The sequence below is a fragment of the Podarcis raffonei genome, chromosome 3, assembly GCF_027172205.1.
Source record: "Podarcis raffonei isolate rPodRaf1 chromosome 3, rPodRaf1.pri, whole genome shotgun sequence".
NCBI lineage: Eukaryota > Metazoa > Chordata > Lepidosauria > Squamata > Lacertidae > Podarcis > Podarcis raffonei.
In genome coordinates this window covers 41,229,400-41,256,107 of record NC_070604.1, presented here as the reverse complement: position 1 = coordinate 41,256,107, position 26,708 = coordinate 41,229,400, and the positions used below count along the sequence as shown (strand labels likewise).

General features: G+C 41.2%; 1 protein-coding gene across 6 annotated transcripts in view; it reads right to left on the bottom strand.

Annotated features, from left to right (window-relative positions):
- MYO6 (myosin VI) overlaps positions 1-26,708 on the bottom strand; it is a 104,603-nt gene that overhangs the window by 29,810 nt on the left and 48,085 nt on the right. For 5 of the 6 annotated variants that reach the window (XM_053381307.1, XM_053381310.1, XM_053381309.1 and 2 more), the window contains exons 8-19: positions 26,109-26,206; positions 25,814-25,978; positions 24,224-24,304; positions 20,444-20,624; positions 19,749-19,893; positions 12,918-13,075; positions 11,995-12,086; positions 10,780-10,852; positions 10,020-10,147; positions 8,151-8,246; positions 7,531-7,704; positions 3,138-3,176 (exon numbers count right to left, since the gene is read on the bottom strand). In XM_053381307.1, the coding sequence (XP_053237282.1) occupies positions 3,138-3,176; positions 7,531-7,704; positions 8,151-8,246; positions 10,020-10,147; positions 10,780-10,852; positions 11,995-12,086; positions 12,918-13,075; positions 19,749-19,893; positions 20,444-20,624; positions 24,224-24,304; positions 25,814-25,978; positions 26,109-26,206 (1,430 nt within the window). The remainder of the gene's footprint in view (positions 1-3,137; positions 3,177-7,530; positions 7,705-8,150; positions 8,247-10,019; positions 10,148-10,779; positions 10,853-11,994; positions 12,087-12,917; positions 13,076-19,748; positions 19,894-20,443; positions 20,625-24,223; positions 24,305-25,813; positions 25,979-26,108; positions 26,207-26,708) is intronic. The other variant, XM_053381313.1, reaches the window with a different exon arrangement.

Genomic DNA, 26,708 nt, shown 5'->3' with positions numbered 1-26,708 from the left:
TACAGAGAAAGGCACAGGAATATTTTACTATTTGAAGAACAAGGTGCTTTGCAATAGTTTTCCCTAGTTAAAGAAGAATTCCTCCCTCCTTCTTTTTTTTATTGAGACTAGTATTGATACCCAGAACTCAAGTGCCTTGGGAAAGTTGCATTTCTCAGGGTCCCTTGCAGGGACAAATTCTGAAAAAGGAATGAGGAAGGTTGTACTGCCACTGCTGCAGTTAACAAAAAACCCCACAACATTTAAGTGGGGACAGAACTACAGGGCAGACCACAGTGGCTTTTGAGAGAGTATGGAGTAGTTTTCAGACCACTGCATTCCTGATGGTGTTCAGAGAGTGTGGGTGGCAAGTCAAGTTCTGAACAGGATCTGGAATAAACTGATTTTTTATATATATAAATATAAATATAAATATAAATATAAATATAAATATAAATATATATATATATATATATATATATATATATATATATATTTATTTATTTATTTATTTATTTATTACCAATGGGGGGAGCAGCTCAGTTTATAGATATTGGGGGAAGAGAGTTCACTCATCACTACTACTCACTCATTATGGGGTATGGAGGAGAGGATAAAATATTTTGAGCTTTAGGCTGAGCTCTGAGATAGAACAGATGCCGTCAAAATAAGGCATTTTTTAATCTGTCTACACAACTTCAGAGCCATAAAGCAGCATCCCAAAAGGCTGATAAGCATTCATTTATCAAGGAAGCATTTAATGAATACATGAATTGACAAGTCTGGCTCGAGGTCTTTCTGAGGGGCTCTTAAATCAACTCATAATTATGTGGCAATTATGGCCAGAACATCTCAGACACTTATTCCAAACATCTCGAGGACAATATACAAATAAGACTGCAGCTAATGAATGACACCATCAATAGACAGTCCAAAAAGCTTGAAGAACATTTACTCTTCCTCTAGAATCTCCCTTTTCCACCTCCCAAGTTTTCATCTGGTTTTGAAGTGCCTGTTATATCTAGGCAAGAGAGGCAGAGAAAACTAGCTTCCATTATTTCACAGCATTTGTTCACATGCTGCTTGAAAAGAACGACGTTTGTTCATCAATTTAAAAGGCTCCCAAACCCTGTCCAGATTCAATAGTATTGGGATGCTCCTTCCACAAGCATTTTTTGCTCTGTCTCTCTGTCACATGCACAGCTTTATCATATCACATGCATGAGTTGTGGTGGCACCTGCTGCTGGGTGGACAACACAAAAAAACCCTTAAATCCATATCTGGATGTGTTGGATACTATGAACTCAGAGCCATAGCCTCATGGTCTCTTCTAACTCTGTGATTCTATGATACCATGAAACTGAAACATGTGCACCCAGGAAGGCTGAAGAGATTATTTATAGAATGAAAAAAGGATGAACACCTCTCTATACACAACCATGAGGATTCCCTCAATTTTTTCTCTCTCCTTTGATAATTTTTAAATGGAGAATTCTTCCAAAAATAAAAAATGCAGAAGAAGTTTCTTGCATAGCACTAATTTACATCAAGCTTACATCAAGTTTTTAAATGTGTTTGTTAAAGACTATGTGAGATTTTTTTTTTAAAAAAAGAGAAACACAATTACACATCACTTGGGAAGACTAACTAATGTTAGTGTACTGGAAGAAGCAAAGATCACCAGTGTCAAAGCATTGATTCTTCAACATCAGTTTCGTTGGACTGGTCATGTTGTGCAGATGCCTGACTATCGTCTTCGAAAGCAACTACTCTATTCCCAACTAAAGAATGGAAAGTGAAATACCAGTGGACACCAAGAGATATTTAAAGATGCTCCCAGGGCAAACCTTAAAAAATGTAGTATAAACACTGATAACTGGGAAACACTGGCCTATGAGTGCTCCAGTTAGAGAACAGCCTTCACCAAAGGTGTCATGGACTTTGAAGAAGCACAAACTCAGGGCAAAAAGAAGAAACGAGCTAAGAGGAAGGCACGTTTGGCAAATTCTCACTGTGATCAACTCCTGCCCTGAAACCTATGTCTGCACTGTGGAAGGACGTATGGCTCTAGAAGTGGCCTCCACAGTCACTTACAGACTCACTGTTAAAACCCTGTTCATGGAAGACGATCTTACTTGGCTATGAGTGACTGCCAAAGAAAATAAAGAACTGATGTTTTAGTAGGTACTTGTACTTTGCATGCTAAGAACAGGGCAGATAAATGGTCTCAGATGTGTAAGCAATGAGTCTCAATACATCTCATTCTGTTTATCATGGGCAATTATCTGCTAGCATGTCTTCCCCAATGCTTTGATCTGGCACTGAAGCCCTCAAGGATGCAATACTTTAAAAATATACATATCTAAAACTAAATAGAAGGTCCGTATAGTTAAAGCCATGGTTTTCCCAGTAGTGATGTATGGAAGTGAGAGCTGGACCATAAAGAAGGCTGATCGCCGAAGAATTGATGCTTTTGAATTATGGTGCTGGAGGAGACTCTTGAGAGTCCCATGGACTGCAAGAAGATCAAACGCATCCATTCTTAAGGAAATCAGCCCTGAGTGCTCACTGGAAGGACAGATCGTGAAGCTGAGGCTCCAATACTTGGGCCACCTCATGAGAAGAGAAGACTCCCTGGAAAAGACCCTGATGTTGGGAAAGATGGAGGGCACAAGGAGAAGGGGACGACAGAGGACGAGATGGTTGGATGGTGTTCTCGAAGCCACAAACATGAGTCTGACCAAACTGCGGGAGACAGTGGAAGACAGGAGTGCCTGGCGTGCTCTGGTCCATGGGGTCACGAAGAGTCGGACACGACTAAACGACTAAATAACAACAACAAAACTAAATAGTACTTTGAAAATGGTTTGAGCCACATCGGAAACACTCAACCTATGCACACAGAAGGCACCATCAATTCATGTATTGGATGGTAATATCCAAAACATCTGACCTCTAATAACTAACTTGTTGACATGGATCATGGAACAGCCATGCTTCAGCAGATAAGAGCTTGCCTCACTATCTAAAGCAGTGGTTATACAGTTAACTTATTCCTGCAATATGTCATTTGAAATCTATAGATTTGGTGTAAATGCAATTTTTAAACAAATTAAAATAAATGTGAGTTAACAGAAGGCAAATAATCTCCACTTACTGTACTGCGAAGCTTTTCCAGGAGCAAGTTCAGCTGAGTCTGTAAAAGCAAAGGAAATTGCATCAAAATGGAGAATGGGAGATTAGGCACACAGGACATACATGGGCATGGCCAGGCTATATGGGGGGGGGGGCAGAACCTCAGTTAGTTAAATATTTTTATTGATTTACTTGATGGGGGCAGCTGCCTCCCCCCGGGCTACACTCATGAGGACACATCATTACTTGCATGCATCACTTAGCACGAGCTCCCCATGCACACATGCACTTGCTCAAATGGAGGTGAAAAGGAGAATGAGTGCATAGGATCTGTCAGTCCACGATACAAACACCTTCACTTGCTACTCGTAGTCGAACAGCATTAGCAGCAAGAGAATTAAGGTGGGAAGCAGCAACGCCATACCATACCACTACCAGAATTCTTCCACCTGACTTCATATGTACAACTTAGTACATAAATGCTTCTCTTACCCAAGTGGCCTTTAGGAATATCTCCATTCTATGCAATGGAAAGCACCACCAATTTGCTAAATGTGAGCTACTCTTTTAAACACTGAACACAAGGGTAAGCCAATATGGTGCCCTGCAGGTGTTGTCAGACACCAGATCCCATCAGCCCCAGCTAGCATTAGCAGTGGCAGGCGTGGCAGGGGGCTTTGGCTCAACGAATCTGGAGGGCACCACTTTGGCTTCCCCTTGACTTACACTACGCATTCACCTGGCACATAGATATCCTGATCCATGTTATTAGATGAACCTTACATGGATTAAATGGATGGTGTAGGACCAGATACAGTATCCCAAATGATGAGGGGGGTCTTGTACTTTGCCAGATGCAGCGGATGTTTGCACATAACTCATCAGGAACCAGATAGGTTTCAATAAACACTTTTTTCAGCCATTAGGGTGTGTTGGTGGAAGTTACAAAATGTTTAAAATATAAACTATGCATCGACTTAGTGGTCTAGTTTTTGTTTCAAATGGTGATTCACAAAGCCAATCACCTGCTAATGAAGACACACCCACCACCAATATTTTTTTTGCCTCCCCCATGGACCTCCCTTGGCATTGCACAGAGCCCAGGGAAATGCAATTTTCATGTTGGGCAAAAGAGGGTCAACCCATCCAATGACTCACCCGGCATGCACAGAGAAACTAGTTGGAGAAGCAGAGTCAGTTTCTTATTTGGCATTGCAACCGAGAGGCAAAAACAGCAATGTAGGCTTGAGCACTGGTGTTTAATTTTCTCTTGCCCCAAAGCCCAGTGAGTAGTAGGAACAGACGTGCTCACCTCCCCAAGTCCTCTGTGCATACTAGCGGACCCTCAGGAAGAGTGGGGTTTTGTTTCATAGCGTGCTGAGCTTGGCAGAAGCCAGAAGCAGGGAGCGTCTTCCTCACCTGTTTAGCCTAGCACAGAGACTGGCTCTGCTATCCTATCCTGTCCCACTTCTCCCCCAACCCTATTCCAGCCCCCATTATCAGGCCATTCAAGGGGGCTGGGGGGATGGGAAGGCTTTGTGGCAATCCCAAGTAACAGAGGGATCTTCAACTAAGCTTAAACACCTTCGCCTGCTATAAATTTCATCTACTTTTCTGCATGCCTGAAATCCTCATTTTGCATTTTGATTTTGGAAATACACACCTACACTTTATATCCATGGAAAATGACTTATCTTTGTAAACCCGTTTTCTATTTGAAAACCAAGCAAGTTGCCTTCTTGGTACATCTAGCTCAGTGATGTATACATTAGGCGTAGCCAACATGGCGCTCTTCCAGATGTAGTCGGACCACCTTGGCTGTCTCTTAGTGCAGACCCTGCTTGTGGAGCCTGAGTTCCCATAGCCGTCGCTCGCCATGAACCACCATTGACAGAACTGGCTGCAACAGCTGGAGGTATGTTCTATACTCAAGAAAGTGTTTTATTTTCTTGATAATTATGCTGCTTTAAATGTACATTTTATATTTAACCTCCATTAGTAAAGATTTCATTTGAAATCTTTAAGATTATATTTTAGTTTCCTGTTAATTATGCTGCTTTGGATGCATACTTTATATTTGACTTTCTTCTGTAATGTTTTCTTTTGGATTGTTTTATTTGGGTACTTTGAGATCCCCCCCCCTTAAAAATGTAAAGCAGGATGGAAATGCAATTATTATTAATAATAATAATGATTCACAATTCCCATTCATTCTAACCAGGAATGGTGGGAGATGTGGTCCATCATCATTCATGTTTGGCTACGCCTGATTCTACAGTGTGTGGCAGCCTCTCTCCAGAGTTTCAGTAAAAGAAGACTGCCGGAGGAGAAAAAGAACTAAGGCAGATTTCATACATATCTTCTGGGATTGTGCAAAAACAAAACCTCTCGGAGTTACAATTTTGAATATAGCAGGAAATCACCGGCTTTGCATTACCTAGAAATGCAAACACAATCCTTCTTTGCATGCGGTGAAGTTATAAATCCCAATCTCTAATTAGTAACTACTCTTTTGACTATGGCGAAACTCTATACAGTCCAGAAATGGAAAAATAAAGACCCTCCAACCAACCCACAATGGCTGAGGAAAGCTTGGGAATATGTCACAATGATAAAGCTGACAGAAACACTTTAAAATATAATGATCAAAACAAGTTTATGGGCTCTGTTCATTCAACAATCAAATAGCAGGCAAAGTACCCCTGTATATTCTTTTTATGTTAATTTAATAGTATCTCATTATGCAAGCGATTTTCTCCAACCATTTTCTCTATTTCCCTTTTTCTCAATATATTTTGCTTTTCCCTCTATTTGGATGTTTGTGTTATTTAATTTAAAATTTAAAAAACGAAAGTGAAAAAGAAAACGAGCTTTCCCCCCCCCCCCATCTCTAACTGAATTGAACCCAAGTCCCTTTGCATGCAAGGCACACTGTCCAACCCTGAGCTACTGCCCTTCCCAGGTCCCACCACAGACTTAATACGTGGTTTTTAATGCATGGGTTGTTGAGGGAACCAGCAAAAAAATATAAAGACCCTGCTGTGGAGTGGAGGCATTTTTCTAACGTTACAGGAAGCAAAACTGATGTGCTAGAAATAAGAATTCTGGCTGAAATTACTGCAGTTTGATAAATAATGAGTCCACGAAGGTGATACATTTACCTGCAGCCCTTGGTTTTGCCTCTGCCTGCTTTTCCTCTCAACTCCCCTATAGCTTCCCCTCCAGCCATCCTGAGCTGGTAAAAGCCAACTAAAATAAAAACTGATGAATAGGGAAAGGAAGCAGAAAAACAGAGAAGGCTTAACACAGAAAGAGCAGAAGACACAGAGGTCAGATTTACAGCTAAGAACAAAAGGAAAAATTAGGAAAAGCATCAGATAATACTGTTAGGAGAAGGGCGGGAGGGTGAGAAAAGGAATGCTCAACCCCCCCAAGGTTTTTTGGGTTTTGTTTTGTTTTGTCAAAGCTATTAATATTTTTAGAGGGTTCAGAGAAATGATAACACTTTAAATGTACTTTACTGTCTCAATGGGACACCCACAGCTAGCTTCTGTTGACTGAAGGGGCTCGCTTCAAATGTGCAAATTCTCATTATACAACAGAAAGCAAAGCTTTTTAAACCACACATTTAGCTCTGATAAGAAGTTGCTTCGGGGTCTGCAATTAATACAGACGCTAAACATACAGTATTAAACTAATACAGATTCCCATTTTGGCAATTCATTCGCTCCCTGTGCAACATTCAATGCGGTGAAGTCTCGGTTGCAACTTTCGGCAGCCACAGCCCAAGAGAAGGTGGAATGACGGAGGCAATGGTGGAAGTGCGTGCAAGTGTGAGTGTGCGACTGAAGAGTCCAAGAAGCCCCACATAAAATGTTGCAGAGGCAGATTGCAAAAGCGGGTGTGTGTGAGAGAGAGAAGCCATTCATGCTGTTTTGTGAGTCATAAAAGAAGGGCAAGGAACAGAAGTGAGGCAGAGGGGCGTGTGGAAGAAATGTGTGGTGCAGTGTTACCTGGAGATCCCACAGGCCTTTCTGAAATTCAAACGTGGACTACAGAAAACAGGGAGGGAGGACAGAAGGAATACCCCAGTATCCTCAGGGCATGGAGAAATGTTGCTTCGATATCAGGAAAAGGCAAAAAGCCACTGAAGATTTGCCTCAGTTTACTACAGCAAAGGCTATACCTGTCATATCACAAAACCGTTTGAGGTTGCCATTTTGAGCATACATCCTAGAAAATGGAAATCCTGCTGAAACCAGCAGGGATTGCTTCTGAGTAAACAAGGATGGTCTGACAAGAGGAATACATGAAACTGAAACAACTCATGCTGTGTGCCTAACTTTGCAGTCCCGTTGTGTTCATAGAAAATGGAAAGGAGTCCCGAGAAAGGAGAAGGTTTGCCATGCCCATACCTTAAATTTGTTTCCCACACTGATGAAACTAAGCTTCCCTGCTTTTTGTTTATGGTCCTTGTTGTTGTTCGTGTTGGATTCAAAGAGCTGCCGGATAAATTTATCTTTGGATTCACATATAAGGGACTCCAGAGACATATGCAGAGCATCGTTGTTTTTCTCCACAAACTGGGTCTGAGGAAAATAATGAAAATAATGTTAGATAGGAGGGAAAGTTTGCACATGTCTATGCTATCACTTGATCACTGTGGCACCTGGGCAGAAATTGCACATAGGAATATGACACTGCAGACCAAACTTCAATGATTTTAAAAAGCAGAAGCAAAATTTGTTTTACTTCATTAGGTTACACTATTCAGAAACTTTTAGTTGCTCTCACAGTGTTGCCAACTTAGATTAACACCTCTTCCCAATGAAACTTCTTCAATATTCAAATTATCTGGTGGGGTCCTAAGCATGATGTTGAGTTCTTCCTATAGCCTTCGTAGATTCTCACCATGTAGCTGAATATATTTTATCTGCTCAGCCACACTCACAAGGATCCACTACACAACAGATATAAATAATTTATTTTTAAAACTATACAGAAAGATGAAATTCAGTAAATCATGTTCACTTACTGTCTCGTAACATACTGCTCCTGCAAAATGTCTGATTATAAAGCCCTCGTCATCTCGGATATTTCTGTGAACAGCCAGTTTAGATTTCCTGGGTATCTGAAATTTAAAACCAACATTTTATTTATGTTATTTATTTATAGGTGTCATAGAACTATAAAATCATAAAGCACAAAACAAATGACCAACTACGTACATAAAACAGCAAAGAAAATAGATTAGAAAACTACTCTCCCTTGTAAGCCCCATGCATTTTTACATGCCAGTTCTAGGCAGCCATTTTGGCATGCCACAAATTAATGTACTGCTAAATGGCCGCTCTTCACTGCCCTCGTGGTGTTCAACTAAAAAGGGCAAGAAAGTGAAGGCAGCTAAGACTCCAACCACATGGACTGCACTAGATCCTGGTTGGGTTATGTATTTATTAATTAAAATATTAATGCCACACCTGTTGTGTCAAAGCAGTTCAAAGCATAGAAAACATACAGAATAGCTTTGACACCTATTAAAAAAAACACCCAGCAACAAAAACTAAAATGCCCAACGGCAATATCGCAGCTATGGGGGTCTTGAATGCCCTCTGAAAGAGAACACTCAACATGCAACTGAAAACTAGCAATGCAAAGGCAGACCACACTTCCTCAGGGACAAAGTTCCAAAACCTTGGGCCCAACATACCCCCCCCCAAAAAAAACCCCCGCCTATGAAGCAGATCTTAATGAACAGATATATGAGAGAAGACATGTATGTTGGACCTGGGCACTTTAGGTCTTTAAAGGTCAAAGACAACTCATTAAACTGAACCTAGAAACAAACCAGGAGCCACAGCCGGCATGTCAAAATTGGTGCCACATGCTTTCTTCAGCCTACTCCATTTAACTGTAAGGAAGCCACATTTTATATTGAGTTTGTGACCAAGGCAACTAGATTGCAATCACAGCCAGAAGGGATGGTGGTCAAGGTTTTATTAGGGAGATAGACATATTCATTTTTGCAATATGATCACATTAGTGGTTTCATTGTAGCTTGGTGGAGTATTGTGTATCGGAATCTTATCTGTATATGTCACTTGGAGAGTTCTTGTGGAAAGTGGCTAAGAAATTAAATGTGATGCACTGCAGATTCTTATCCACCTCCTTTTAAAATTCTGTGACTCAAAGTGTGCAATTGTACTGACTTTCTCCCAGAACCTCAGAGACCAAATGCTTCTTTATGCTTGGCCATGGTAAATAAATCAGGAGTGTACGTTTATAATATTCCCTTTCGTTTTGCTGTAAAGACATATGGAGATAAAACCTGCCATAACTATTGCCAAGGACGCTTCCCTATGGTGGGGTCAACACACTGGGTTTCATAACAAATGGGTTGATTCGGAATTTAAGGTGACATGATTGCTGCAATGGGTGCATTGGGCATTCATCTGTGTAGCCCATCCATTATGTAAAATGGCACCCTTAACTAAATATTTTGGTTATTTTAGAAATATTTTAGATAATGTCCCATTTGTGGAGATGGGAACTTTTTGCTAAACCAAGCTGTCATGCAGGAGAAAAGGTGATTTTTGAGGGTTGGTGAGTTAACCAAACATTGCAAAGCAAACATTTCCTTGTTCTCTGCAGTCAATCTCTCTGTCCTTGTGTCCTGCATTCACACATTGCAATTAGAAACCAAAATACATATACATGTAATTGTAGCTACACTCTCTCCAAGCAAATGAGCCTCTATAAGACCAGTATTGTCAGTAAGAAAGTATTCTGGAACATCTGACAGAAAAGGGATAATGGGGAATCTTGGATGTACAATTGTTTTATTTATGACAATTTATAACTTGGGGTAAACAAAGTGATGCCAATATAAAAAAAATAAGCCTACCGAGAGTCTGAAGTGATCTTTGTGCTTCTGATGTACCATTGATGTAAAGTGCTGATCACTTGGCTGGGGAAGCCGATTTTCTTCATCCAAAATGTCAAGAACACCTATTAATTTCCCTTCAATCAAATCTGTTTGCAAGACAGAAGCCAACAGGCTAGTTAATACAGTATATACAGAGTAGTGACAAGAGTGTTACCAAGCAATACAAAGCTTTTACCTTTCCTAAATACATCTGCTCTTGAGTAATTTGCAGAATCTGCCAACTGCTATTCTATTAGCTGATATATTAAGTGGCTTAGCAGTAAATGTCAACAACCTAAGCAAGAAACCTGTGGTTTGTCAACAATATGTGAATTCAGACGTTTTACAACAATTAGTTTTTGCAAAGTACCTCCAAATTGTGATTTCGTATTTTGGTTTATCAGTCCCCCAAACAATCCAGGTTTATAGTGAGGCTCAGAACCAGACCTTAAAGTAAACTATGTTTAAGCAAACCACAGTTTCACATTATGTCCCTTCACTAAAATTTCAAAATATGGATCTCTTATCAAATATGAAAGGAGCAGGTGTAAAATACGGCATGTTTTCATTCAAAAAAATCATGTGAAATGGCCCATTTTATACTCCTGCTGCTTCCAAGAATGTTAAAGGTTAAGGAAAACAAAACAGATATACTACCATTCAGTTTCAATGAAAAACATAGCAAATAAAACTTCTTTTATTTTTACACAAACAGCATCTCAGAATTCAACATGCATACCTATACAGTCTTGGTTATCTACATAGTGGACTTCATTGACACCTAAGCCTTCTTTCTGGTAAAGTTCTTGTTCCTATAATAGAAATAATGAAATTATTGTATGAGTAAAATACTGCTCATCTGTCCAACTTCTCATATCCTTTACGTGAGGGCCGAAGGTACATGCTAGCAATGTCACACATGAGTGCCAGCACCATCCCTGTTCCTGGCTTGGTTGTATTTCAAGTCAAGCTGATCTTGTGATAGAAGAACGAGTAATATTCTCAGTGATGAGCCACTTCACAGTCTTAAGCAACCTGAACTTTGTGGCATGAAACAGTTCTGAAATAGCTCGGCACTTTTGCTCAAGCTTCCAAAAAACAGCAATCCTATATTTTTCTGGTGCCCTGAACCACCTCCTATGTCATTTGCCTTATTTGTTTCTGGGAATATGATTGTTCAGTATCTCAAACATCAGGCCTTTGTCAAATTGCTAGAGGTGCTATGAAGGCTGACCTTGTTCAAACAATTCCGGCATTGCTGTCTAACTAGCATCACCATGTGCACTGAAGTGGAAGCTGAAAAATAATGTTGTCATTTGGAAGTTTTTCTTCATGGTTTTCAAATCCAGTAGGACATTCAAGCACATCAGTTATATGCATGCTCTTAAATGTTAATGGGGGAAATAAGGCTGATTCAGACATAACTTTTCTGTGCATCTTCGTAGAAGGAATTTCAAATCACTATTTTTTTTATTTTAAAAAATTACATATATGGGGTATCTACGTAATGCAATATTTGTGTAACTTTTCTCAGGATGACCAAAAGTCCATGAGACTCAAGGAGTTGACTCCTAGAATTGCTACAGGCAAAGTTCTACAGATGTATTGTATCTGCAGATCAGACACTGGTAATAGAAAAACCTCAGTGAAATGACTATAAACAACATGTATCACATTCTAAAATGCTAGCTGCGTTAAACTGTTGTGGCAAAAACAAGAGTCTTGTGGCACCTTAAAGACTAATGAGTTTGTTCACTGAACAGCCTTATTAACTGGTCACTGTAAATACTTTGCTTTCAGGTACTTATCACTGGATTCCCCTGAATTTCACTCTGCATTCATTGTTGTATGTCCCATTCCCACCACCTGCCAAATGAGGATTACACTTCATGCATCTGAAGAAGCGGACTGTGGTCCATGCCATAATAGATTTGTTATGGTTGTATACAATTACCTCTTTGAGAATCCTTTCGTTAAAGAACTGCTGCAGCTTCTCATTACAGTAGTTAATGCAAAACTGTTCAAAGCTGTTGTGTTCAAAATATTCTGTAAAATAAAGGAATTAATATGCTTTAAAATGGGTGGGGGAGTCAGCTAGGAAATACACTTATTATAATGTTATGTTGGTTTAAGGCACAGAGTTCCAACATTAGGCCTTCCATGCAGGAACACAGTTGCAATTCAGAAGAGTGAAGTTAGACTATCCCCTACTGTTCTCTTTTGAAATACAAAGGAAGTGCTCAGGTAGCAGCTCTGACTTTCTGACAGTAATTGCATACAGAGTCGTGGACTCAATCCCTCTTCCCACCACGGGAATTCCAGTTGCATCCAAGGCTTAATGAGAACAATTTGTTGCCATCTTTCTTTAGATTACTCCACATCTTCCATTAAGCTGAAGACAGGTAACATAGCCAGGGTAGCACAGTGGTTTAAAGAAGGAGCTTTGAAACAGGAACTCAGGGTATCTAATCTCTACCCAGCTTACTTGCTGATCTCCCAGTCTCCGGCTCCCACAGCTCCTTCTGCTATAGGTTGATAACACTGCTTGTTTATTGAATAATACCGCCAGACTACATAGCACTTTATAAAAAGGAAGTGTCACCACAACATAAATGCCAACATCTTGATCACTGCTTTGGGAAGGTTTCCTGGGATCAGGCTTAAGTCATTTGGACTTTTAGCTTCCCCCAATCAGATGTAACGCTCACTCTGCTTTGAATGTCAACAGACTTACACACAACGCTAAGTGATCACTCCAATGGAAGAAATACAGATCACTAACTAGGTCCCAGAGCACGGTCTGAAAGCAGATGATGCAATACAGCAACCATACTAAAGCTAAACAGCAATTTAGAGTTCCCTAGGCAAAAGACTTACCAAAACCTGCGATATCAAGAACTCCAATGAAAAAACAGGACGTCTCAAAAGGGAAACATTGGTTCACCCTGTTTACCACGTGGTCAAAGAGGTGACTGTAGACAGTTTTTGCCAGAGCATCACGTGCATTGTTCGCCTGTTCTACTTTCAGTGGAACCCTGCATGGTAACAAGAGGATATTTGTTCATTTACGCTCTCCCCATTTTTGGTGGCAAGCCCTCACAACACAACTTCCCAAAACAAATGCAAAATGACTGAACAAAAAAAGATACAATCTTCAAAAGCTTAGATAACACCATAAAGATCTAGCAATATGGTAGAATTTTCTTTTCTTTTTTAAAGCCTTTTTTGTCCTCTTAAAGGCTACAAGAAAAGGGGACAAGTGGAGTTCTTAGGGGAAGGAATTCCAAAAGCATGGGGGCCACCAATAAAAAGGCCGGGAGCCTAACACCCATCAACCTTGGTGAAGGGCCCAATACCAGTAAAATCTTAAGTTTGCTGTTCCAACATGCATGCATTAAGGCAAAAGACAGGAGTTTCAACACTTGAACATAGCTGTAGGGTACCTGTACCTGAAAACCAAAACGGAATGCGTGGAGTGGTTCATATGCCTTGGAGATAATGCTGGTCTTATGGCCAAGCTAAGCTTGCAAAATTGGAGCTGCTGTGTCTATGGCTCCAATGTGAGACACCAATTTGCATGAATGGTGTCTCCCCAACATGGGTGCTATATACACAGCAACGTCAATTTTCATTATAGCAGAGGACTGAAAAATGCTGCCACCCTCATGGAAACTGGGGCAGCCACAGCCACGCTACTTACATGGATGCATCGGTTCATGTGAAGAAGAAGAGTTTGGAATTGATATCCCACTTTATCACTATCTGAAGGAGTCTCAAAGCGGCTAACATTCTCCTTTCCCTTCTTGCCCCACAATCAACACTCTGTGAGGTGAGTGGGGCTGAGAGACTTCAAAGAAGTGTGACTGGCCCAAGGTCACCCAGCAGCTACATGTGGAGGAACAAAGACACAAACCGGTTCCCCAGATTACGAGTCTACCGCTCTTAACCACTACACTACACTGACCCCAGACAGTCCGCAAGCCCAAAAACAGCCGCATGTGTTAGCAAGGCGATTATATGGAATGCTGCTCTGTGGTGAACTCCTTTAAAAGAGGTCATACATCCTCTCTCTAGGCTCCCTGGAACTGCGTGAAAGCTGTATCCAAATACTGTGCACATAACATCTTCCTTCATTACGTAATACTAGGAAGAGCAGAAATTGATGTACTAATCCCTTGCATATCCTCTAGTTCCACTCTGTGGTAATAGCTAAAGCAGCTCTTTGGCATTGCTCATTTAACCACTTCAGTGCCCTCTGCCTCCCCCCCTTTTTTTTTTACTGTTTACATCCTGTTTTATGTAACAAAGCACACAAGATGAAAGAATGCTATTTAAAATGCTTAAAATCCACAATCGGAAGGAAGCAGACTCAGTTGAAAGTGGGAGAGCATGGAAGATGAAGGAGGAAAGGCCGGATTCAAAACACTGGACCCTGAGGAGAAACTGGAAAGAAGAGAAGGAAGTGTCTCAATCAAGGAAAGGATATTACAGGTATATTTCTTTGAGGGCTGAGCCAAATGTGCTATTCTCAGCACACACAAAAAATGTGTTTTAAAATTGACCTTCTTTCTGGTAACAATGATCTCATCACACAGCAATTTAGATTCGGCAATGTGACACCACCCCTGAGGGCAAGAGAGACTTCTTTGGACAATGCCTGTTCAGAAGAATTGCCCTCACTCAGAATTAGTTTTATGGGCTACGTGATGTCACATGATGCGGGGTGGCATGAAATTATAGCCAATCAGGGACTACTGCAGCTACCTAAAACTCAAAATATTGGAGAGAAAGGAGGGGCATCTATAGCCCAACCTCCTGTGAAGAGTGCCTTCTCATTGCAGTAACTAGCCACAAAAATGCACACCCTGTAACAAACCACCAGGAGCAGGGCATGCCTTTTGTGGAAAGTTTGATTCGTTTTATTCACAAGCATACAGGTATGCACTGAAAACAGACATAGACACAAAGAAAGCTAACAATGAAAATAGGTTTTCCAAGACAGCTTTTCTGTTGTGATTGTGGGGGGGGGGGATAGAAACTTTAAGACATTTCACTTCTTTGCCCTCTTCCCCCTTACCTTATTTGCAAAAAGAAAAGAGAAAAACAACCAAAAGCTGCACAGGGAATCTGAACTGTTTTGGGGGCAATTTTAAGCCCAGCCTGTTGAAAAAACACAATCCCATTTGCACCGAGATGCTGACACTGTCAGAGAAAAGGATTAGGAGTTACAGTCCTCTTTACACTGCGCTCTTCTCTAGGTCAATACAGAGAGGAATTGTAGAGAGCCTGCAGGGCAGCTGTCTAGCATTACACCATTCTTAGGGGTATAAAAGGCAGGCTTTCCTCTATCGCAGCAACGCCTCTCCTTTGTGTAAAAACCCTATGTAAAGGCAAGCTGCTGTGCATTGGAATTCCCCACTATTGCAAACGAAGTATCTAGGAAATGAAGGCTCTGTTCATCTGTTCATTAGGAATGGCTGCAGCTACATTACATTAGAGTGTAATTAGCCTTAATGTACTATCTCTTGATTTATCTTAGCGTAATAGGTACTGACAGCAATCCTATCTTATAAATAGAGGGAAGGTTCCTTTACATTCCCCTTCTGATACGTTTAAGAGCTCAGCGCTGTAATCCTCGTCGTTCATGTCAACTGCCAATCTTTTATATAAGGCACTATGCACACCATAATTTTAGCCCCCCCCCCCAAAAAAACCCCAGTAACTTTCCACAGTAGATTTCAAAATTAAAGGAAAATTGAAGGAAGAAGAAAGTAGTAGTAACACCTGTAGTTTAGAAGTAACTATATAGTCATCTATATAGTTTAGAAGTAACTATATAGTCATCTGGGACGCGGGTGGCGCTGTGGGTAAAAGCCTCAGCGCCTAGGGCTTGCCGATCGAAAGGTCGGCGGTTCGAATCCCCGCGGCGGGGTGAGCTCCCGCTGCTCAGTCCCAGCACCTGCCAACCTAGCAGTTCGAAAGCACCCCCGGGTGCAAGTAGATAAATAGGGACCGCTTTATAGCTGGAAGGTAAACGGCGTTCCGTGTGCTGCGCTGGCTCGCCAGATGCAGCTTGTCACGCTGGCCACGTGACCCGGAAGTGTCTGCGGACAGCGCTGGCCCCCGGCCTCTTGAGTGAGATGGGCGCACAACCCCAGAGTCTGTCAAGACTGGCCCGTACGGGCAGGGGTACCTTTACCTTTACCTTTATATAGTCATCTATACTATAAAATATGATGCTGCAGAACCTCTTCAAAACAGAATGCAAACTTATCCCTCAATATTATTTCTACAGTATTGGGGGGTGGGCACCCCAGCCCTAGAGATGTGAAGGCCTGGGAGGAAATGGAAAATGTGGGGTAGGACCCATCCCCCCCGTATTGTTCTGGATCCCCCCATTGTTTTGGAAACACAACAGGACAAAAAGCAGAAAAATGGGGGGGGGACTGGGATTTTCCCCAATTCTTCCATTTCCCCCCTCCTCAGGCCTTCATAGCTCTACCCAACACTTTGGAATCTTGAAATATTAAGACAGCCAAAATGCTGTGGCTATATAAAAAAAAATTCCATGCTTCCAGAAGTCACACGGGTGTCAAATTGCCCTTTTACAGGTTTATGGTTTGTCGTGGGAATACTGGCACAAGCAGCAGGGGACCAAGAATAAGGCAGGGCCCATCTAAAATTCAAACCTGTGCCCCCATTACTGCATAATAGTTACATTAAAAACTATTCATTTATTAACTGTTACTATTATTAATAAATTGATTGCTCACCCTTAACCAACAGGTCCCAGGAAGGTTACAACAACAATTAAAAAATCAGAAATTAAAAATGGTTAAAATAAATTACAGTCATAGGGAGAGGGTGGGCATCTGAAAACACACACCTCAAGTTTGAAAGGCCAGGGTAAATAAATGTGTCTTCAGCATTCGCCAAAAGCTGTATAGGGAAGATGCCAGATGTACCTCTGTGGGAGGAGAGGGGACTAAGCGCCTGCCATGGGGAATGTCCTCTCCTAGGCCATCACAACCCCAAACATCTGGGAGCAGCAGAACTACTAAGAGGGTCCCTCTGCTGATCTTAACGCCAAAGAAGGTTTGTAAGGAAGGGCAAACACTAGCACAATTGGTCCCAGAAATTAACCAGCAATTCATTTGGACAGGGGTGTTTGAGTGTTGTCTAGGGACATACACACCCCCAAGTCAATAATCTGGCCACTGCATTTTGAACCAGTTGAAGTTTCCAAGTCGCCTTCAAGGGCAGCCCATGTACAGCGCATTAAAATAATCCAATCTGGAAGTCGCCAGAGCCATAGAGTACCATGTCCAAGTCATCTCTGTTTATCTCATCAAGCTCATCCCCACTACCTATTAAGCAGCTCATTCTTCCTAAATCTTAATACTTCAGTATTCTCTGTACTTTCAATGGGGAAAGTGCAGCAATCATCTTTTTGTTGCTATTGTTGTTCTTCCTTTAATCACTCCAAAAGTGACTGCATTTCGTACATTTTCATAGAATCACCAGGTAGTATTCTACTATGTTTTACTCAGAGCAGGTCCATTTAAATTAACGAACGTGACTAAGTCAGGCCCATTAATTTGAGTGGGCCTATTATGAGTAATGCCTGCTTGAATACTGCCCATAGAGTCAGACAAGACCTCCAAGGTCACCTAGCCAAGCCTGCTAAACATGTAGGAAATCCAGCTTCTTTAATCAGTAGCCTTCAGCCTCTGCTGAAAACCTTCTGAAAAAGGATGGTCTATCATTTTCCAAGGAAGTTTTTCCAACTATTCCGCTGAATAGTTAGTCATGTCAACAAGTTCTTGCTCATGTTTCTAATCTAAAAATGGACACTTGCTTTGGTTTAGAAACCTGTTCAATATTTGACACAGAATTTAATCTAGACCTGGGGCTCCTCCAGATGCCCTAGTTATTGAGCATTCATCCTGATTTGCTTCCACAAAGCTTACGTGGAAGTTAGATGATATCTGTTCTTTATTGAATTTGTTATACAATCGGCATTCATCCCGATTTGCTTGTGGGGTGTTTATACATGTTCTCATTGGCCAGTCAGTCATCTCAATTTCCCCCGTCACTTACTAACTGCAAAAGTTCTGTTTCTGAATTAGGGCGACCCCTTGAATTGCGCAAACCTAAACTTCCTGCTTGAATCCCTCCCACAAAATACTGACAGCTTGTTCGGTTCTGCCATCCTATAGCACGGAAAGGAAACTTTTGGTTAAAGATTAAGTTCATCTCACCTTTTGTACCCTGGGAAAGTACACCTTGATTTATTAGAGTGTGGGGGTAGCAACAATGGCCACTGAAAGTTGTTGAAGTGAATGAAGATGGAAACTCATGATATATCAGTGTTTTAAAGGCCCTCCTGGATGGCAAGTAGGTTTACTGGCTCCACTCAAGAAAACATGGGAGGGTAGTGCACCAATTGGGCTTTCAAGTCCCCTACTTCTGAAAGGTCAGTGTGTGATGGGGCATGGGGGGCTACAACAGTTGAGGAAAATTGGGGGAACTCAGCAGGACTGCCTTGAACAAGTGGAAGTGTCTTTTCACCATGAGCGCAGCAGTGATTGCAGTGTCTGCTGCTCTGTATCCTTCTCCTTGTACAGAATGACCTCCTTCCCCACTGCTGCCCTCCCACCAGCTGCATTAAGTCAGAAGTGATCTCGAAGTGGCAACACATTCTCATTCTGTTCATTAAGACTTCTTCCCACTGGATTGGCGCCTTCTCTTTTTGAGGAAAAGCCAGCCTCTTCAGAGAAAGCGAACCTAAGCAAATAGTATGCAAAGGTACGAACTTTGGGCTCTTGACACAATGTCATGTAATTAAAATGGAAATTTGGGGTGAAGCCCACGTCAAACCAAACCAAGTCATCTTGCAGAAGTAGGCAAGGTTCTCAGATAGCGTAAATCACTGGTAAGATGAATCATTGCGAGCGTGAGCTGTTAATAGCCGAAGTGACTGAACAGAACCCATCCACAATTCAAGCAATGTTGACAGGAGACAAACCGTTTACATAGCAGGCTATTTGCATAACTCATGCCTATAAAGCGGCAGTTCTGCTGCGCAGTGCTGCAAACCACACACACAAAAGAGTAAGTTGCAGTGCTTAAAGAACTGAGCGAACATTGGAGTTTTCCACTTCCATCTTTAAAATGTTCCAAGGAGCCGTGCAGGCTGCACGCTTAGTACAAACATCATGCTTACTCCCAGGTTTTAAGCAATTATTGTTATGCGAATATGAATTCAAGCTGTGCCGAGACACACTGCAAGGCATTTTCACTTTCCCTGCTAGCGTTTGACAGGTTAATCATTAACAAAACTGCCAGGCAATTTTTTCCCCCTTACCGTTATTGCACAGATATATTCTCTCTTGCACACTGGGATGAAAGGGAGACAGAAATAAATTTGGCACAGCAACAGATGTTTTATTGCTCTTCGGAAAGTGCTATTCATCTTGCAGAACAAAGCAAAAAGTAAAAAGGAAAGGAACGCAACTCTAAATTTCTATTTCGCCATAAACAGTTGCAAGTAAGACATTTCCGAATAGCTCAAAGCAAAGATTTAATAGGCAATTTTTACAATCTCCGTTTTTTAAAAAAGACAACTACCATGTAGGGCAGCTGTTTGGGGTGGGTGGGGGGGGGAGAGAAACAAAGAGAAACACACTGCTTTTCTGAACCACTTACTTTATAACCGTTCCTTTGGTGCCCCCTGCTGTTGTCAGCATGACTCTGGTGGTGAGGCTTACACGCAAATCATCCTGATCCAAACCGAGGAGCTCTGCACAGCATTCCAGAGACTGGCTAGATTTATTCTTCAGAGTGCAACCACCTATTTTGAAAAGGAAAAGGGGGGAAACAGCTAAAAAGTGGGTTTAAAAAAATTCATTAAAGTAAGGAACCAGCAACTGCCTACAAAGTCCTTTTCTTTATACAGCTACTTGTAACACACAGCACAAACTATTCCACAAAGCATGAATGAATGAGATATAGGCATATCTCTTAAGGAAAAAAAATACCGTATTTTTTGCTCTATAAGACTCACTTTTTCCCTCCTAAAAAGTAAGGGGAAATGTGTGTGCGCCTTATGGAGCGAAAGCAGGCTGCACAGCTATCCCAGAAGCCAGAACAGCAAGAGGGATCGCTGCTTTCACTGCACAGCGATCCCTCTTGCTGTTCTGGCTTCTGAGATTCAAAATATTTTTTCTCTTGTTTTCCTCCTCCAAAACCTAGGTGCGTCTTGTGGTCTGGTGTGTCTTATAGAGCGAAAAATACGGTAAATCACCACACACAAACAAGGAATCCTCTGTGTTCCTTTGCTGAAACGCACCAACTTTTCACCAAAGCTTGATGCAAAATGAAACAAAAGTTACTGATCTAACCAGAAGTGCTGCCAGCTTCTTCAAAATCAATATTCCCGAGGTGTAGAACACCAGCTACCACCCGGAAGAGATCCAGCTTCTCTTCATCGTCTAAGCCAATCTTCTTCATCGCAGTGCACATTCTGTTAAAGTCTCCGTGATCATCGAGCAGAGGATCTTTCAGAGAGCCTGATTTCAAGTACTATAAAAGCAAAACAAAAGCAGTCTCAAAATGCTTGGAACTAATATTTCCGTTGGTGAACATCCAGCCAAAGCAAGCAAAAGTGTATTTGATGGACAGAGCTCAGAAATACCACACATAAAAATCAAGATTTGTGTTCTAGCAAGGTTTGTCTAGCATTATAGATCAATGTGGAAGACTATGTTGAATGTGGAGAAAGGAGTATATGGGGCAGAGTGATTTGAAACTTCACAAAGATCTACTAGAAGAATGTATGGAAGTAGTGTTAACCAAAATGTGTGTGTGTGTGAATGCTTTGATTTTATTTGAGAAGTATCTTCTCGTTTAGAAAATCTTCAAGAAAACAGCCCTTAAGAGTGAGGGCAGGAATTATTGTCCTCACTCTGAATTGGCTTCACAGCATTTTGATTGGGTAGCGTGACACTGTCACGGATGCTACATGATCCTCAATTGTTTGCTATCACATAATCAGGTCAAAGCAGCCTGAGAAAGCAGCCAAACATTTAGGCAGTAATGAAGTAGCTGCATAAGGAGGAGCCAAGGACAAAGGAAGTTGCCTCACACTAATTCAGATCATTGGTTGATCTAGCTCAGAATTATCAAAGCTGACTAGGAGCTCACTCCAGTGTTTTGGAAAGGAATCATTTGCAGGCCTACGTGGAAATGTCAAGGGTTGATCTTTGAATGAGTTCTAACACTGAGCTACAGGCCCATCCCCATTTTGGCCCCCATAAAATGGAACAAAAACGTCTGCTTGCGAACATTTGGTTCAGGCCCAATGTTAACATTCCTCAGTTTTGGCACAAGAAAAGTCAGGCGACAGCAATATACGTAGATTATGAATGAAGTGTGGGATCATAAAATTCAGCAGAAAAACAAACACTGGTCTGGCAAATAGAACTGTGTACAGAAGTCCATAGCCCGGTTCTTATGAACTTTTATAGTGCATAAGAATTCACCAGGCAATGGGTTCTTTGTGGGGAGGGGAGGTTACACACAGAGTTATGGTTATTCAGCTGTTTTGAGTTCAAACATCACACACCACCACCACCTCTAAAAGCTAAACATTTTAACTAAAAAGCAAGCTACTACATGCAAGGGAGTGGGGAAGCATGCAGAAAAATAATCCTTAATCTTAAAAGTTCACTGTAAACCCAAAGAGAAGATGCAATTTGACTTGCATTGTACCCAGTTTAATCCCAAACAAGGGAAACACTGATCTAATCATCTAAGAATAAAAATGCTAACATGCATCTGAAAAATTCACATCACGTAGCAATTTAATGAAATTAAAATTTCAAATTATACAAAGTGATCACCTCATCTTCCTGATAGGAAAAGGATAAAAATAATGTAAGCATTAATTGATTACTCCGCTTACTATTATTAAAACATGTTCAAGGAGGTTTAAAGATGAAACAACAAAGATGACTTATACAATGGAATAGCTTGATGAAAGAGAATAACTTATAGTTAGAAAGGGCAGGTGACATTCTTAGGAATCAATTCCAAGATCCATACTGAGATCACAGACTAAAACTGAAGACAGAATTTGCATTCTAATATACCTCTGAAAATAGGTCATCCTTCAAGATCACATACATATATTTTAAAAAAGGATCCCTGTATTTACAAGATGGATCTTCTCTTCATTTGACATTAACAATCCCTTCAAGTTTTTGACACCAGGCTCATTCACATGGCTCTTAGCCCACAACAACCAAAGCTTTTGATCAGTAGAGGGGTCAAGTAGCTGTGTAAAAGACACATATCACCCACTGAACTGAGAGGAAGTTAGTTTTTTTCACATGGCATCCACATAAGATGGACGGATGGAAGAAAAAAGAAAAGTCAGGGCTCCCTGCACCTTTAACAGTTGAACTGAAGAGGGAATTTCAGCAGGTGAATTTTGTGACACAGCAGAAACCCTATCACCTTTTTTCACCTGACCACCCTCCACCCGCACCACAGCTTCCTCAGCAGTGAGAGCATGTCTTATGCCAATGATGGACAAACTTGGCCCTCCAGCTGTTTTGGGACTACAATTCCCATCATCCCTGACCACTGGTCCTGTTAGCTAGGGATGGTGGGAGCTGTAGTCCCAAAACAGCTGGAGAGCCAAGTTTGGCCATCACTGTCTTATGCAGTCCGTGGCTAAAAGTTTATTTAAGACCCTCAAGTGCCACTGGTCCAAGCAGTTGTGTGAATAAATACATAGTTATAAAGCAATGCCCACTCATGGCTAAATGAAGTTGGTTGTGCATTCTTTATATGACTGATCCTTTGGAGAGAATACTGTCATTTTTATTTAATTTTTTTAATTATTACTTACACGTGTCTTATAATAGTAATAAAAATTAATGTCTCCGCACTACATAGCGATACTAAGAGTTGGACAAATTACTTTACTGGACATTGCAACAGCTCTAAGCTACCACAAACAGATAAATTAATGAATAATCCTAAAGGTGCCAGTACATAAGCTAACTGTTCTCCAATGTGCTTTCTCGGGTACGAATATAAACCATTCTTACATGCCCAAAGAGCATTGCAAGTTACAGAGAGAAACCATGAGTAGCTACTTACCTAAGCCCATCTTAGGCTTGTGGTACCAGCACTTCACTATAAGCCTGATGCTATGCTGCCATATTAGCGATTAAGCACTGACGTGGCAAGAAGATTTGCACTGAGAAAGGGATTTTTTCCCCTCTTGCCTCACTAGCTAAGACTTCATGGCAGCCCCCTTGTAAGAGCAACCAATAATGGACCACAATTGCAATTGTTGTGGGCACGCACATGGGGAGTGCAGCATTTCTGTGAACAGGTACCCACCTGGAGGCTATATACTGGCGATGACTAGGGAGTGGGGAGGTAGGGAAATCAGGATCAACAACCCAGCCCAATAGTACACCTTTATTGAATTTTGCTTTTCTGCTTGTTTATTTTACTGAGACCAGCATTACAATATACACTCTGTACGTTTGGGCTTCTGCAGGTATGTAAACTCAACAATGTAGTGAAATGTTAAACTACACAGCAAGCAAAAAATACCTGCTGTGTTGTTGTTGTTGAATTTCTTTAAATAGTCAGATTGGGGTGGGGTGGGGAATCCAATTGGGTATTCAATTATAGGCCACTTTCTCTAAAGAATGTGCCAACGAAATTTCAGTGGCTACAACTTGGGCACATAGGCAAGAACAGAACCTCCCAAGATTAATCCATATATACATGAATAAAAGTTCGGTTCATAAAGGGAAGCCACAGCTGAGACAATGGGTCCTAGTTGAAATGCCCTTACATAGAGCAGTGGATAGGTTTTCCAGCTGCACATTAGGATCTGCATGCACTAACAGATGGCTGCTGTCATTTTTGACAGTGCCAATCATTTGTCTGAAGTAGTAGTGGTGGTGACATTCAGTCCCTGTTCTCAAACAAGGATCAGTGCTGCCAAACTGCTTGCATACAAAGCAAAAAGAAGTCGCACCATGTGAACCAGATGTGAAATAGCAGCAAGCGATGGCGGCAGCAAATGCTGCTGCTGCTTTGCAAAGTCTGAGCTTTTAAACATGAATGTAAAACATACGGAGTAGCTCTCATACCTGAGGACTTTTGCGGTTCTGTAAAATTTGCTTATCTGTTTCTTTGGTGGCAAAGTACTGAGTGCAACCACGATTCAAATACTGTTGTGAAGCAAAGGAAAACAAAAGATACAATTAACAACAAAAACTATAGAAGGAAGTAGAAAAATATGGTGTATCATCATCATGTTACAGGATGTAATTGTAACATCATGTTACAGAATTGTAAATTTGCCGCAAGGCCTACTTTATGGTCTCATTTACATCCTAAGGTGAAGGTAAAAGTAAAGGGACCCCTGACTATTTGCTCCAGTCGTGGATGACTCTGGGGTTGCGGTGCTCATCTCGCTTTATTGGCCGAGGGAGCCAGTCATGTGGCCAGCATGACTAAGCCGCTTCTGGCGAACCAGAGCAGCGCACAGAAACGCCGTTTACCTTCCCACTGGAGCGGTACCTATTTATCTATTTGCACTTTGATGTGCTTTCGAACTGCTAGGTGGGCAGGAGCTGGGACCGAGCAACGGGAGCTCACCCCGTTGCGGGGATTTGAACTGCCGACCTTCTGATCAACAAGTCCTAGGCTCTGTGGTTTAACCCACAGCGCTACCCGTGTCCCTCTCATTTACATCCTATTATACATTTAATTTAATTATTTGAAAATGCAGGTATTATTTCTGGGTTAGATCAAGACTTGCTCTTCCATCAATAGAAGGGGTCCTATGTGGAACAGACTAATATCCAGTGGAAGTTCCCACCAGTGAAAAGGGAGGGGAGATTTGGGCTAAATTCCCCCTATGCCTGCAGCCCCTCAGCACCACTTTCCATACTGTTCTGAAGAATAGGCCAACCTTTCAGTGCAGATTTTTGGGGGTGGGTGGGATGGGGAAATCAGCATAAATCACCTCTTCCATTCCTCCAGTGGAAATATTGCATGAGCTGTTCATGAGACCTCTGGGTCGAACCCAATGTACTTTAAAACCAGGACAGTGGAACAAATAGACCCTTAGAACGAAATTCAATCAGGGAAAAACAACACCCATGGACTATTCATAATACAGCGCTACAGCGAATTGTATGGTAAAAATGAATTAGAGCAAATAGCAATTTTTTAAAAAAATAATTAAAGCAAGCCATGGTGGGCAATATTTGTGTTGATGGAATGTTTTGTTTTACCACGACGCTGAATTCCTTCCTATCATTTTGATCTGATTTCGTATTATGTGTCAGCCTGCAAACCATCCCACGCCTTGCGTAACAGGACACTAACACAAATAAAAAGCTTATATGCATGAAAAGATCTAACTGATAAAAAATACATTATAGGAGAATGCAGCAATACAAGTTGAAGATGCAACCACTTTCGGCACAAAAATCAAGGTTTAGTACAGGGGTAGCCAACTTGGCAGCTTCCAGTTGTTGTTGTTGGATTCCCAACTCCCATCAAGCCAAGCCAGCAGGGACAATTGCCAGGGATGATGGGAATTGTAGTCCAGAATCACCTGGATGGCACCATGTTGGCTACCCTGGTTTCATGTCTGAATTGAAACAACAACTTCACTTTAAGCATCCTGCAAGATGGAGGAAAGTGGGGAGGAAGAACAATCCACTCACTCTAAAATTATCTGGCGAATTTAAATAAAGTTTCTCTCTTATATCTTCAGAGGCTCCAGCACACAGCCTGTAGAAAATATGGTAATTCCTTTCTTCTTTGCCTTGAACGCAGATCCTCGATTTCTCCAGCAGATAATGTGACACAAATCCACCAACTACTGAATTCTAGGAGGGGAAAAATAAAGCTTTTCTGAATGAGGAAATGGTTATGTTTAAAAGGATTTCCCAAATGAGATTACAGAAAGAAAAGGGAAGTTCCTGTGCAAACCTACCATGCACAAAAAAGTACTGATACCTTTTCATTGAAATGGATTTCGACAAATTTTCCAAAGCGACTACTGTTGTTGTTACGAACGGTCTTTGCATTTCCAAAGGCTTCTAGAAGGGGGTTGGCTATTAAAATAAGAAGAATAAAATGAAAGTGGCTTAATATGAATTTTTTCCATTTGAAGCAAAGTGGGGAGAATAATTATTTAAAGCACAGAAAAGCAAACACAATTTTTAAATCCCTAAATGTGTTACTCTCTCAAAGAATTTGAATAAAATCATATTTTTCAAAATAAATTATAGGCAGATCACCTCATCTTGTATACTTATAGGTAAACACACAGCCATTTCCACCCTTCCATCCTTTTTTCAATACACAATTCAAGAAAGAAACCCTCAAGAAAATAAGGCAAGTTAGACTTTGCTCTAGTCCTTAAGATGCTGCCCAGAAACGGTCAGCATTATCAGGTGAGCAAAAGCTAGCTTTGGACAGAAAAAAAATGTCACACATTCAATAGCTTGTTTAAAGCAACTGCAGCTGCATCCCCAATCACATGAATTATCTCATTCCTTGAGAGAAGGACAATGCACAAGGCTTGCTAGCTGCTTCTGTGATCCCCAGATCAGG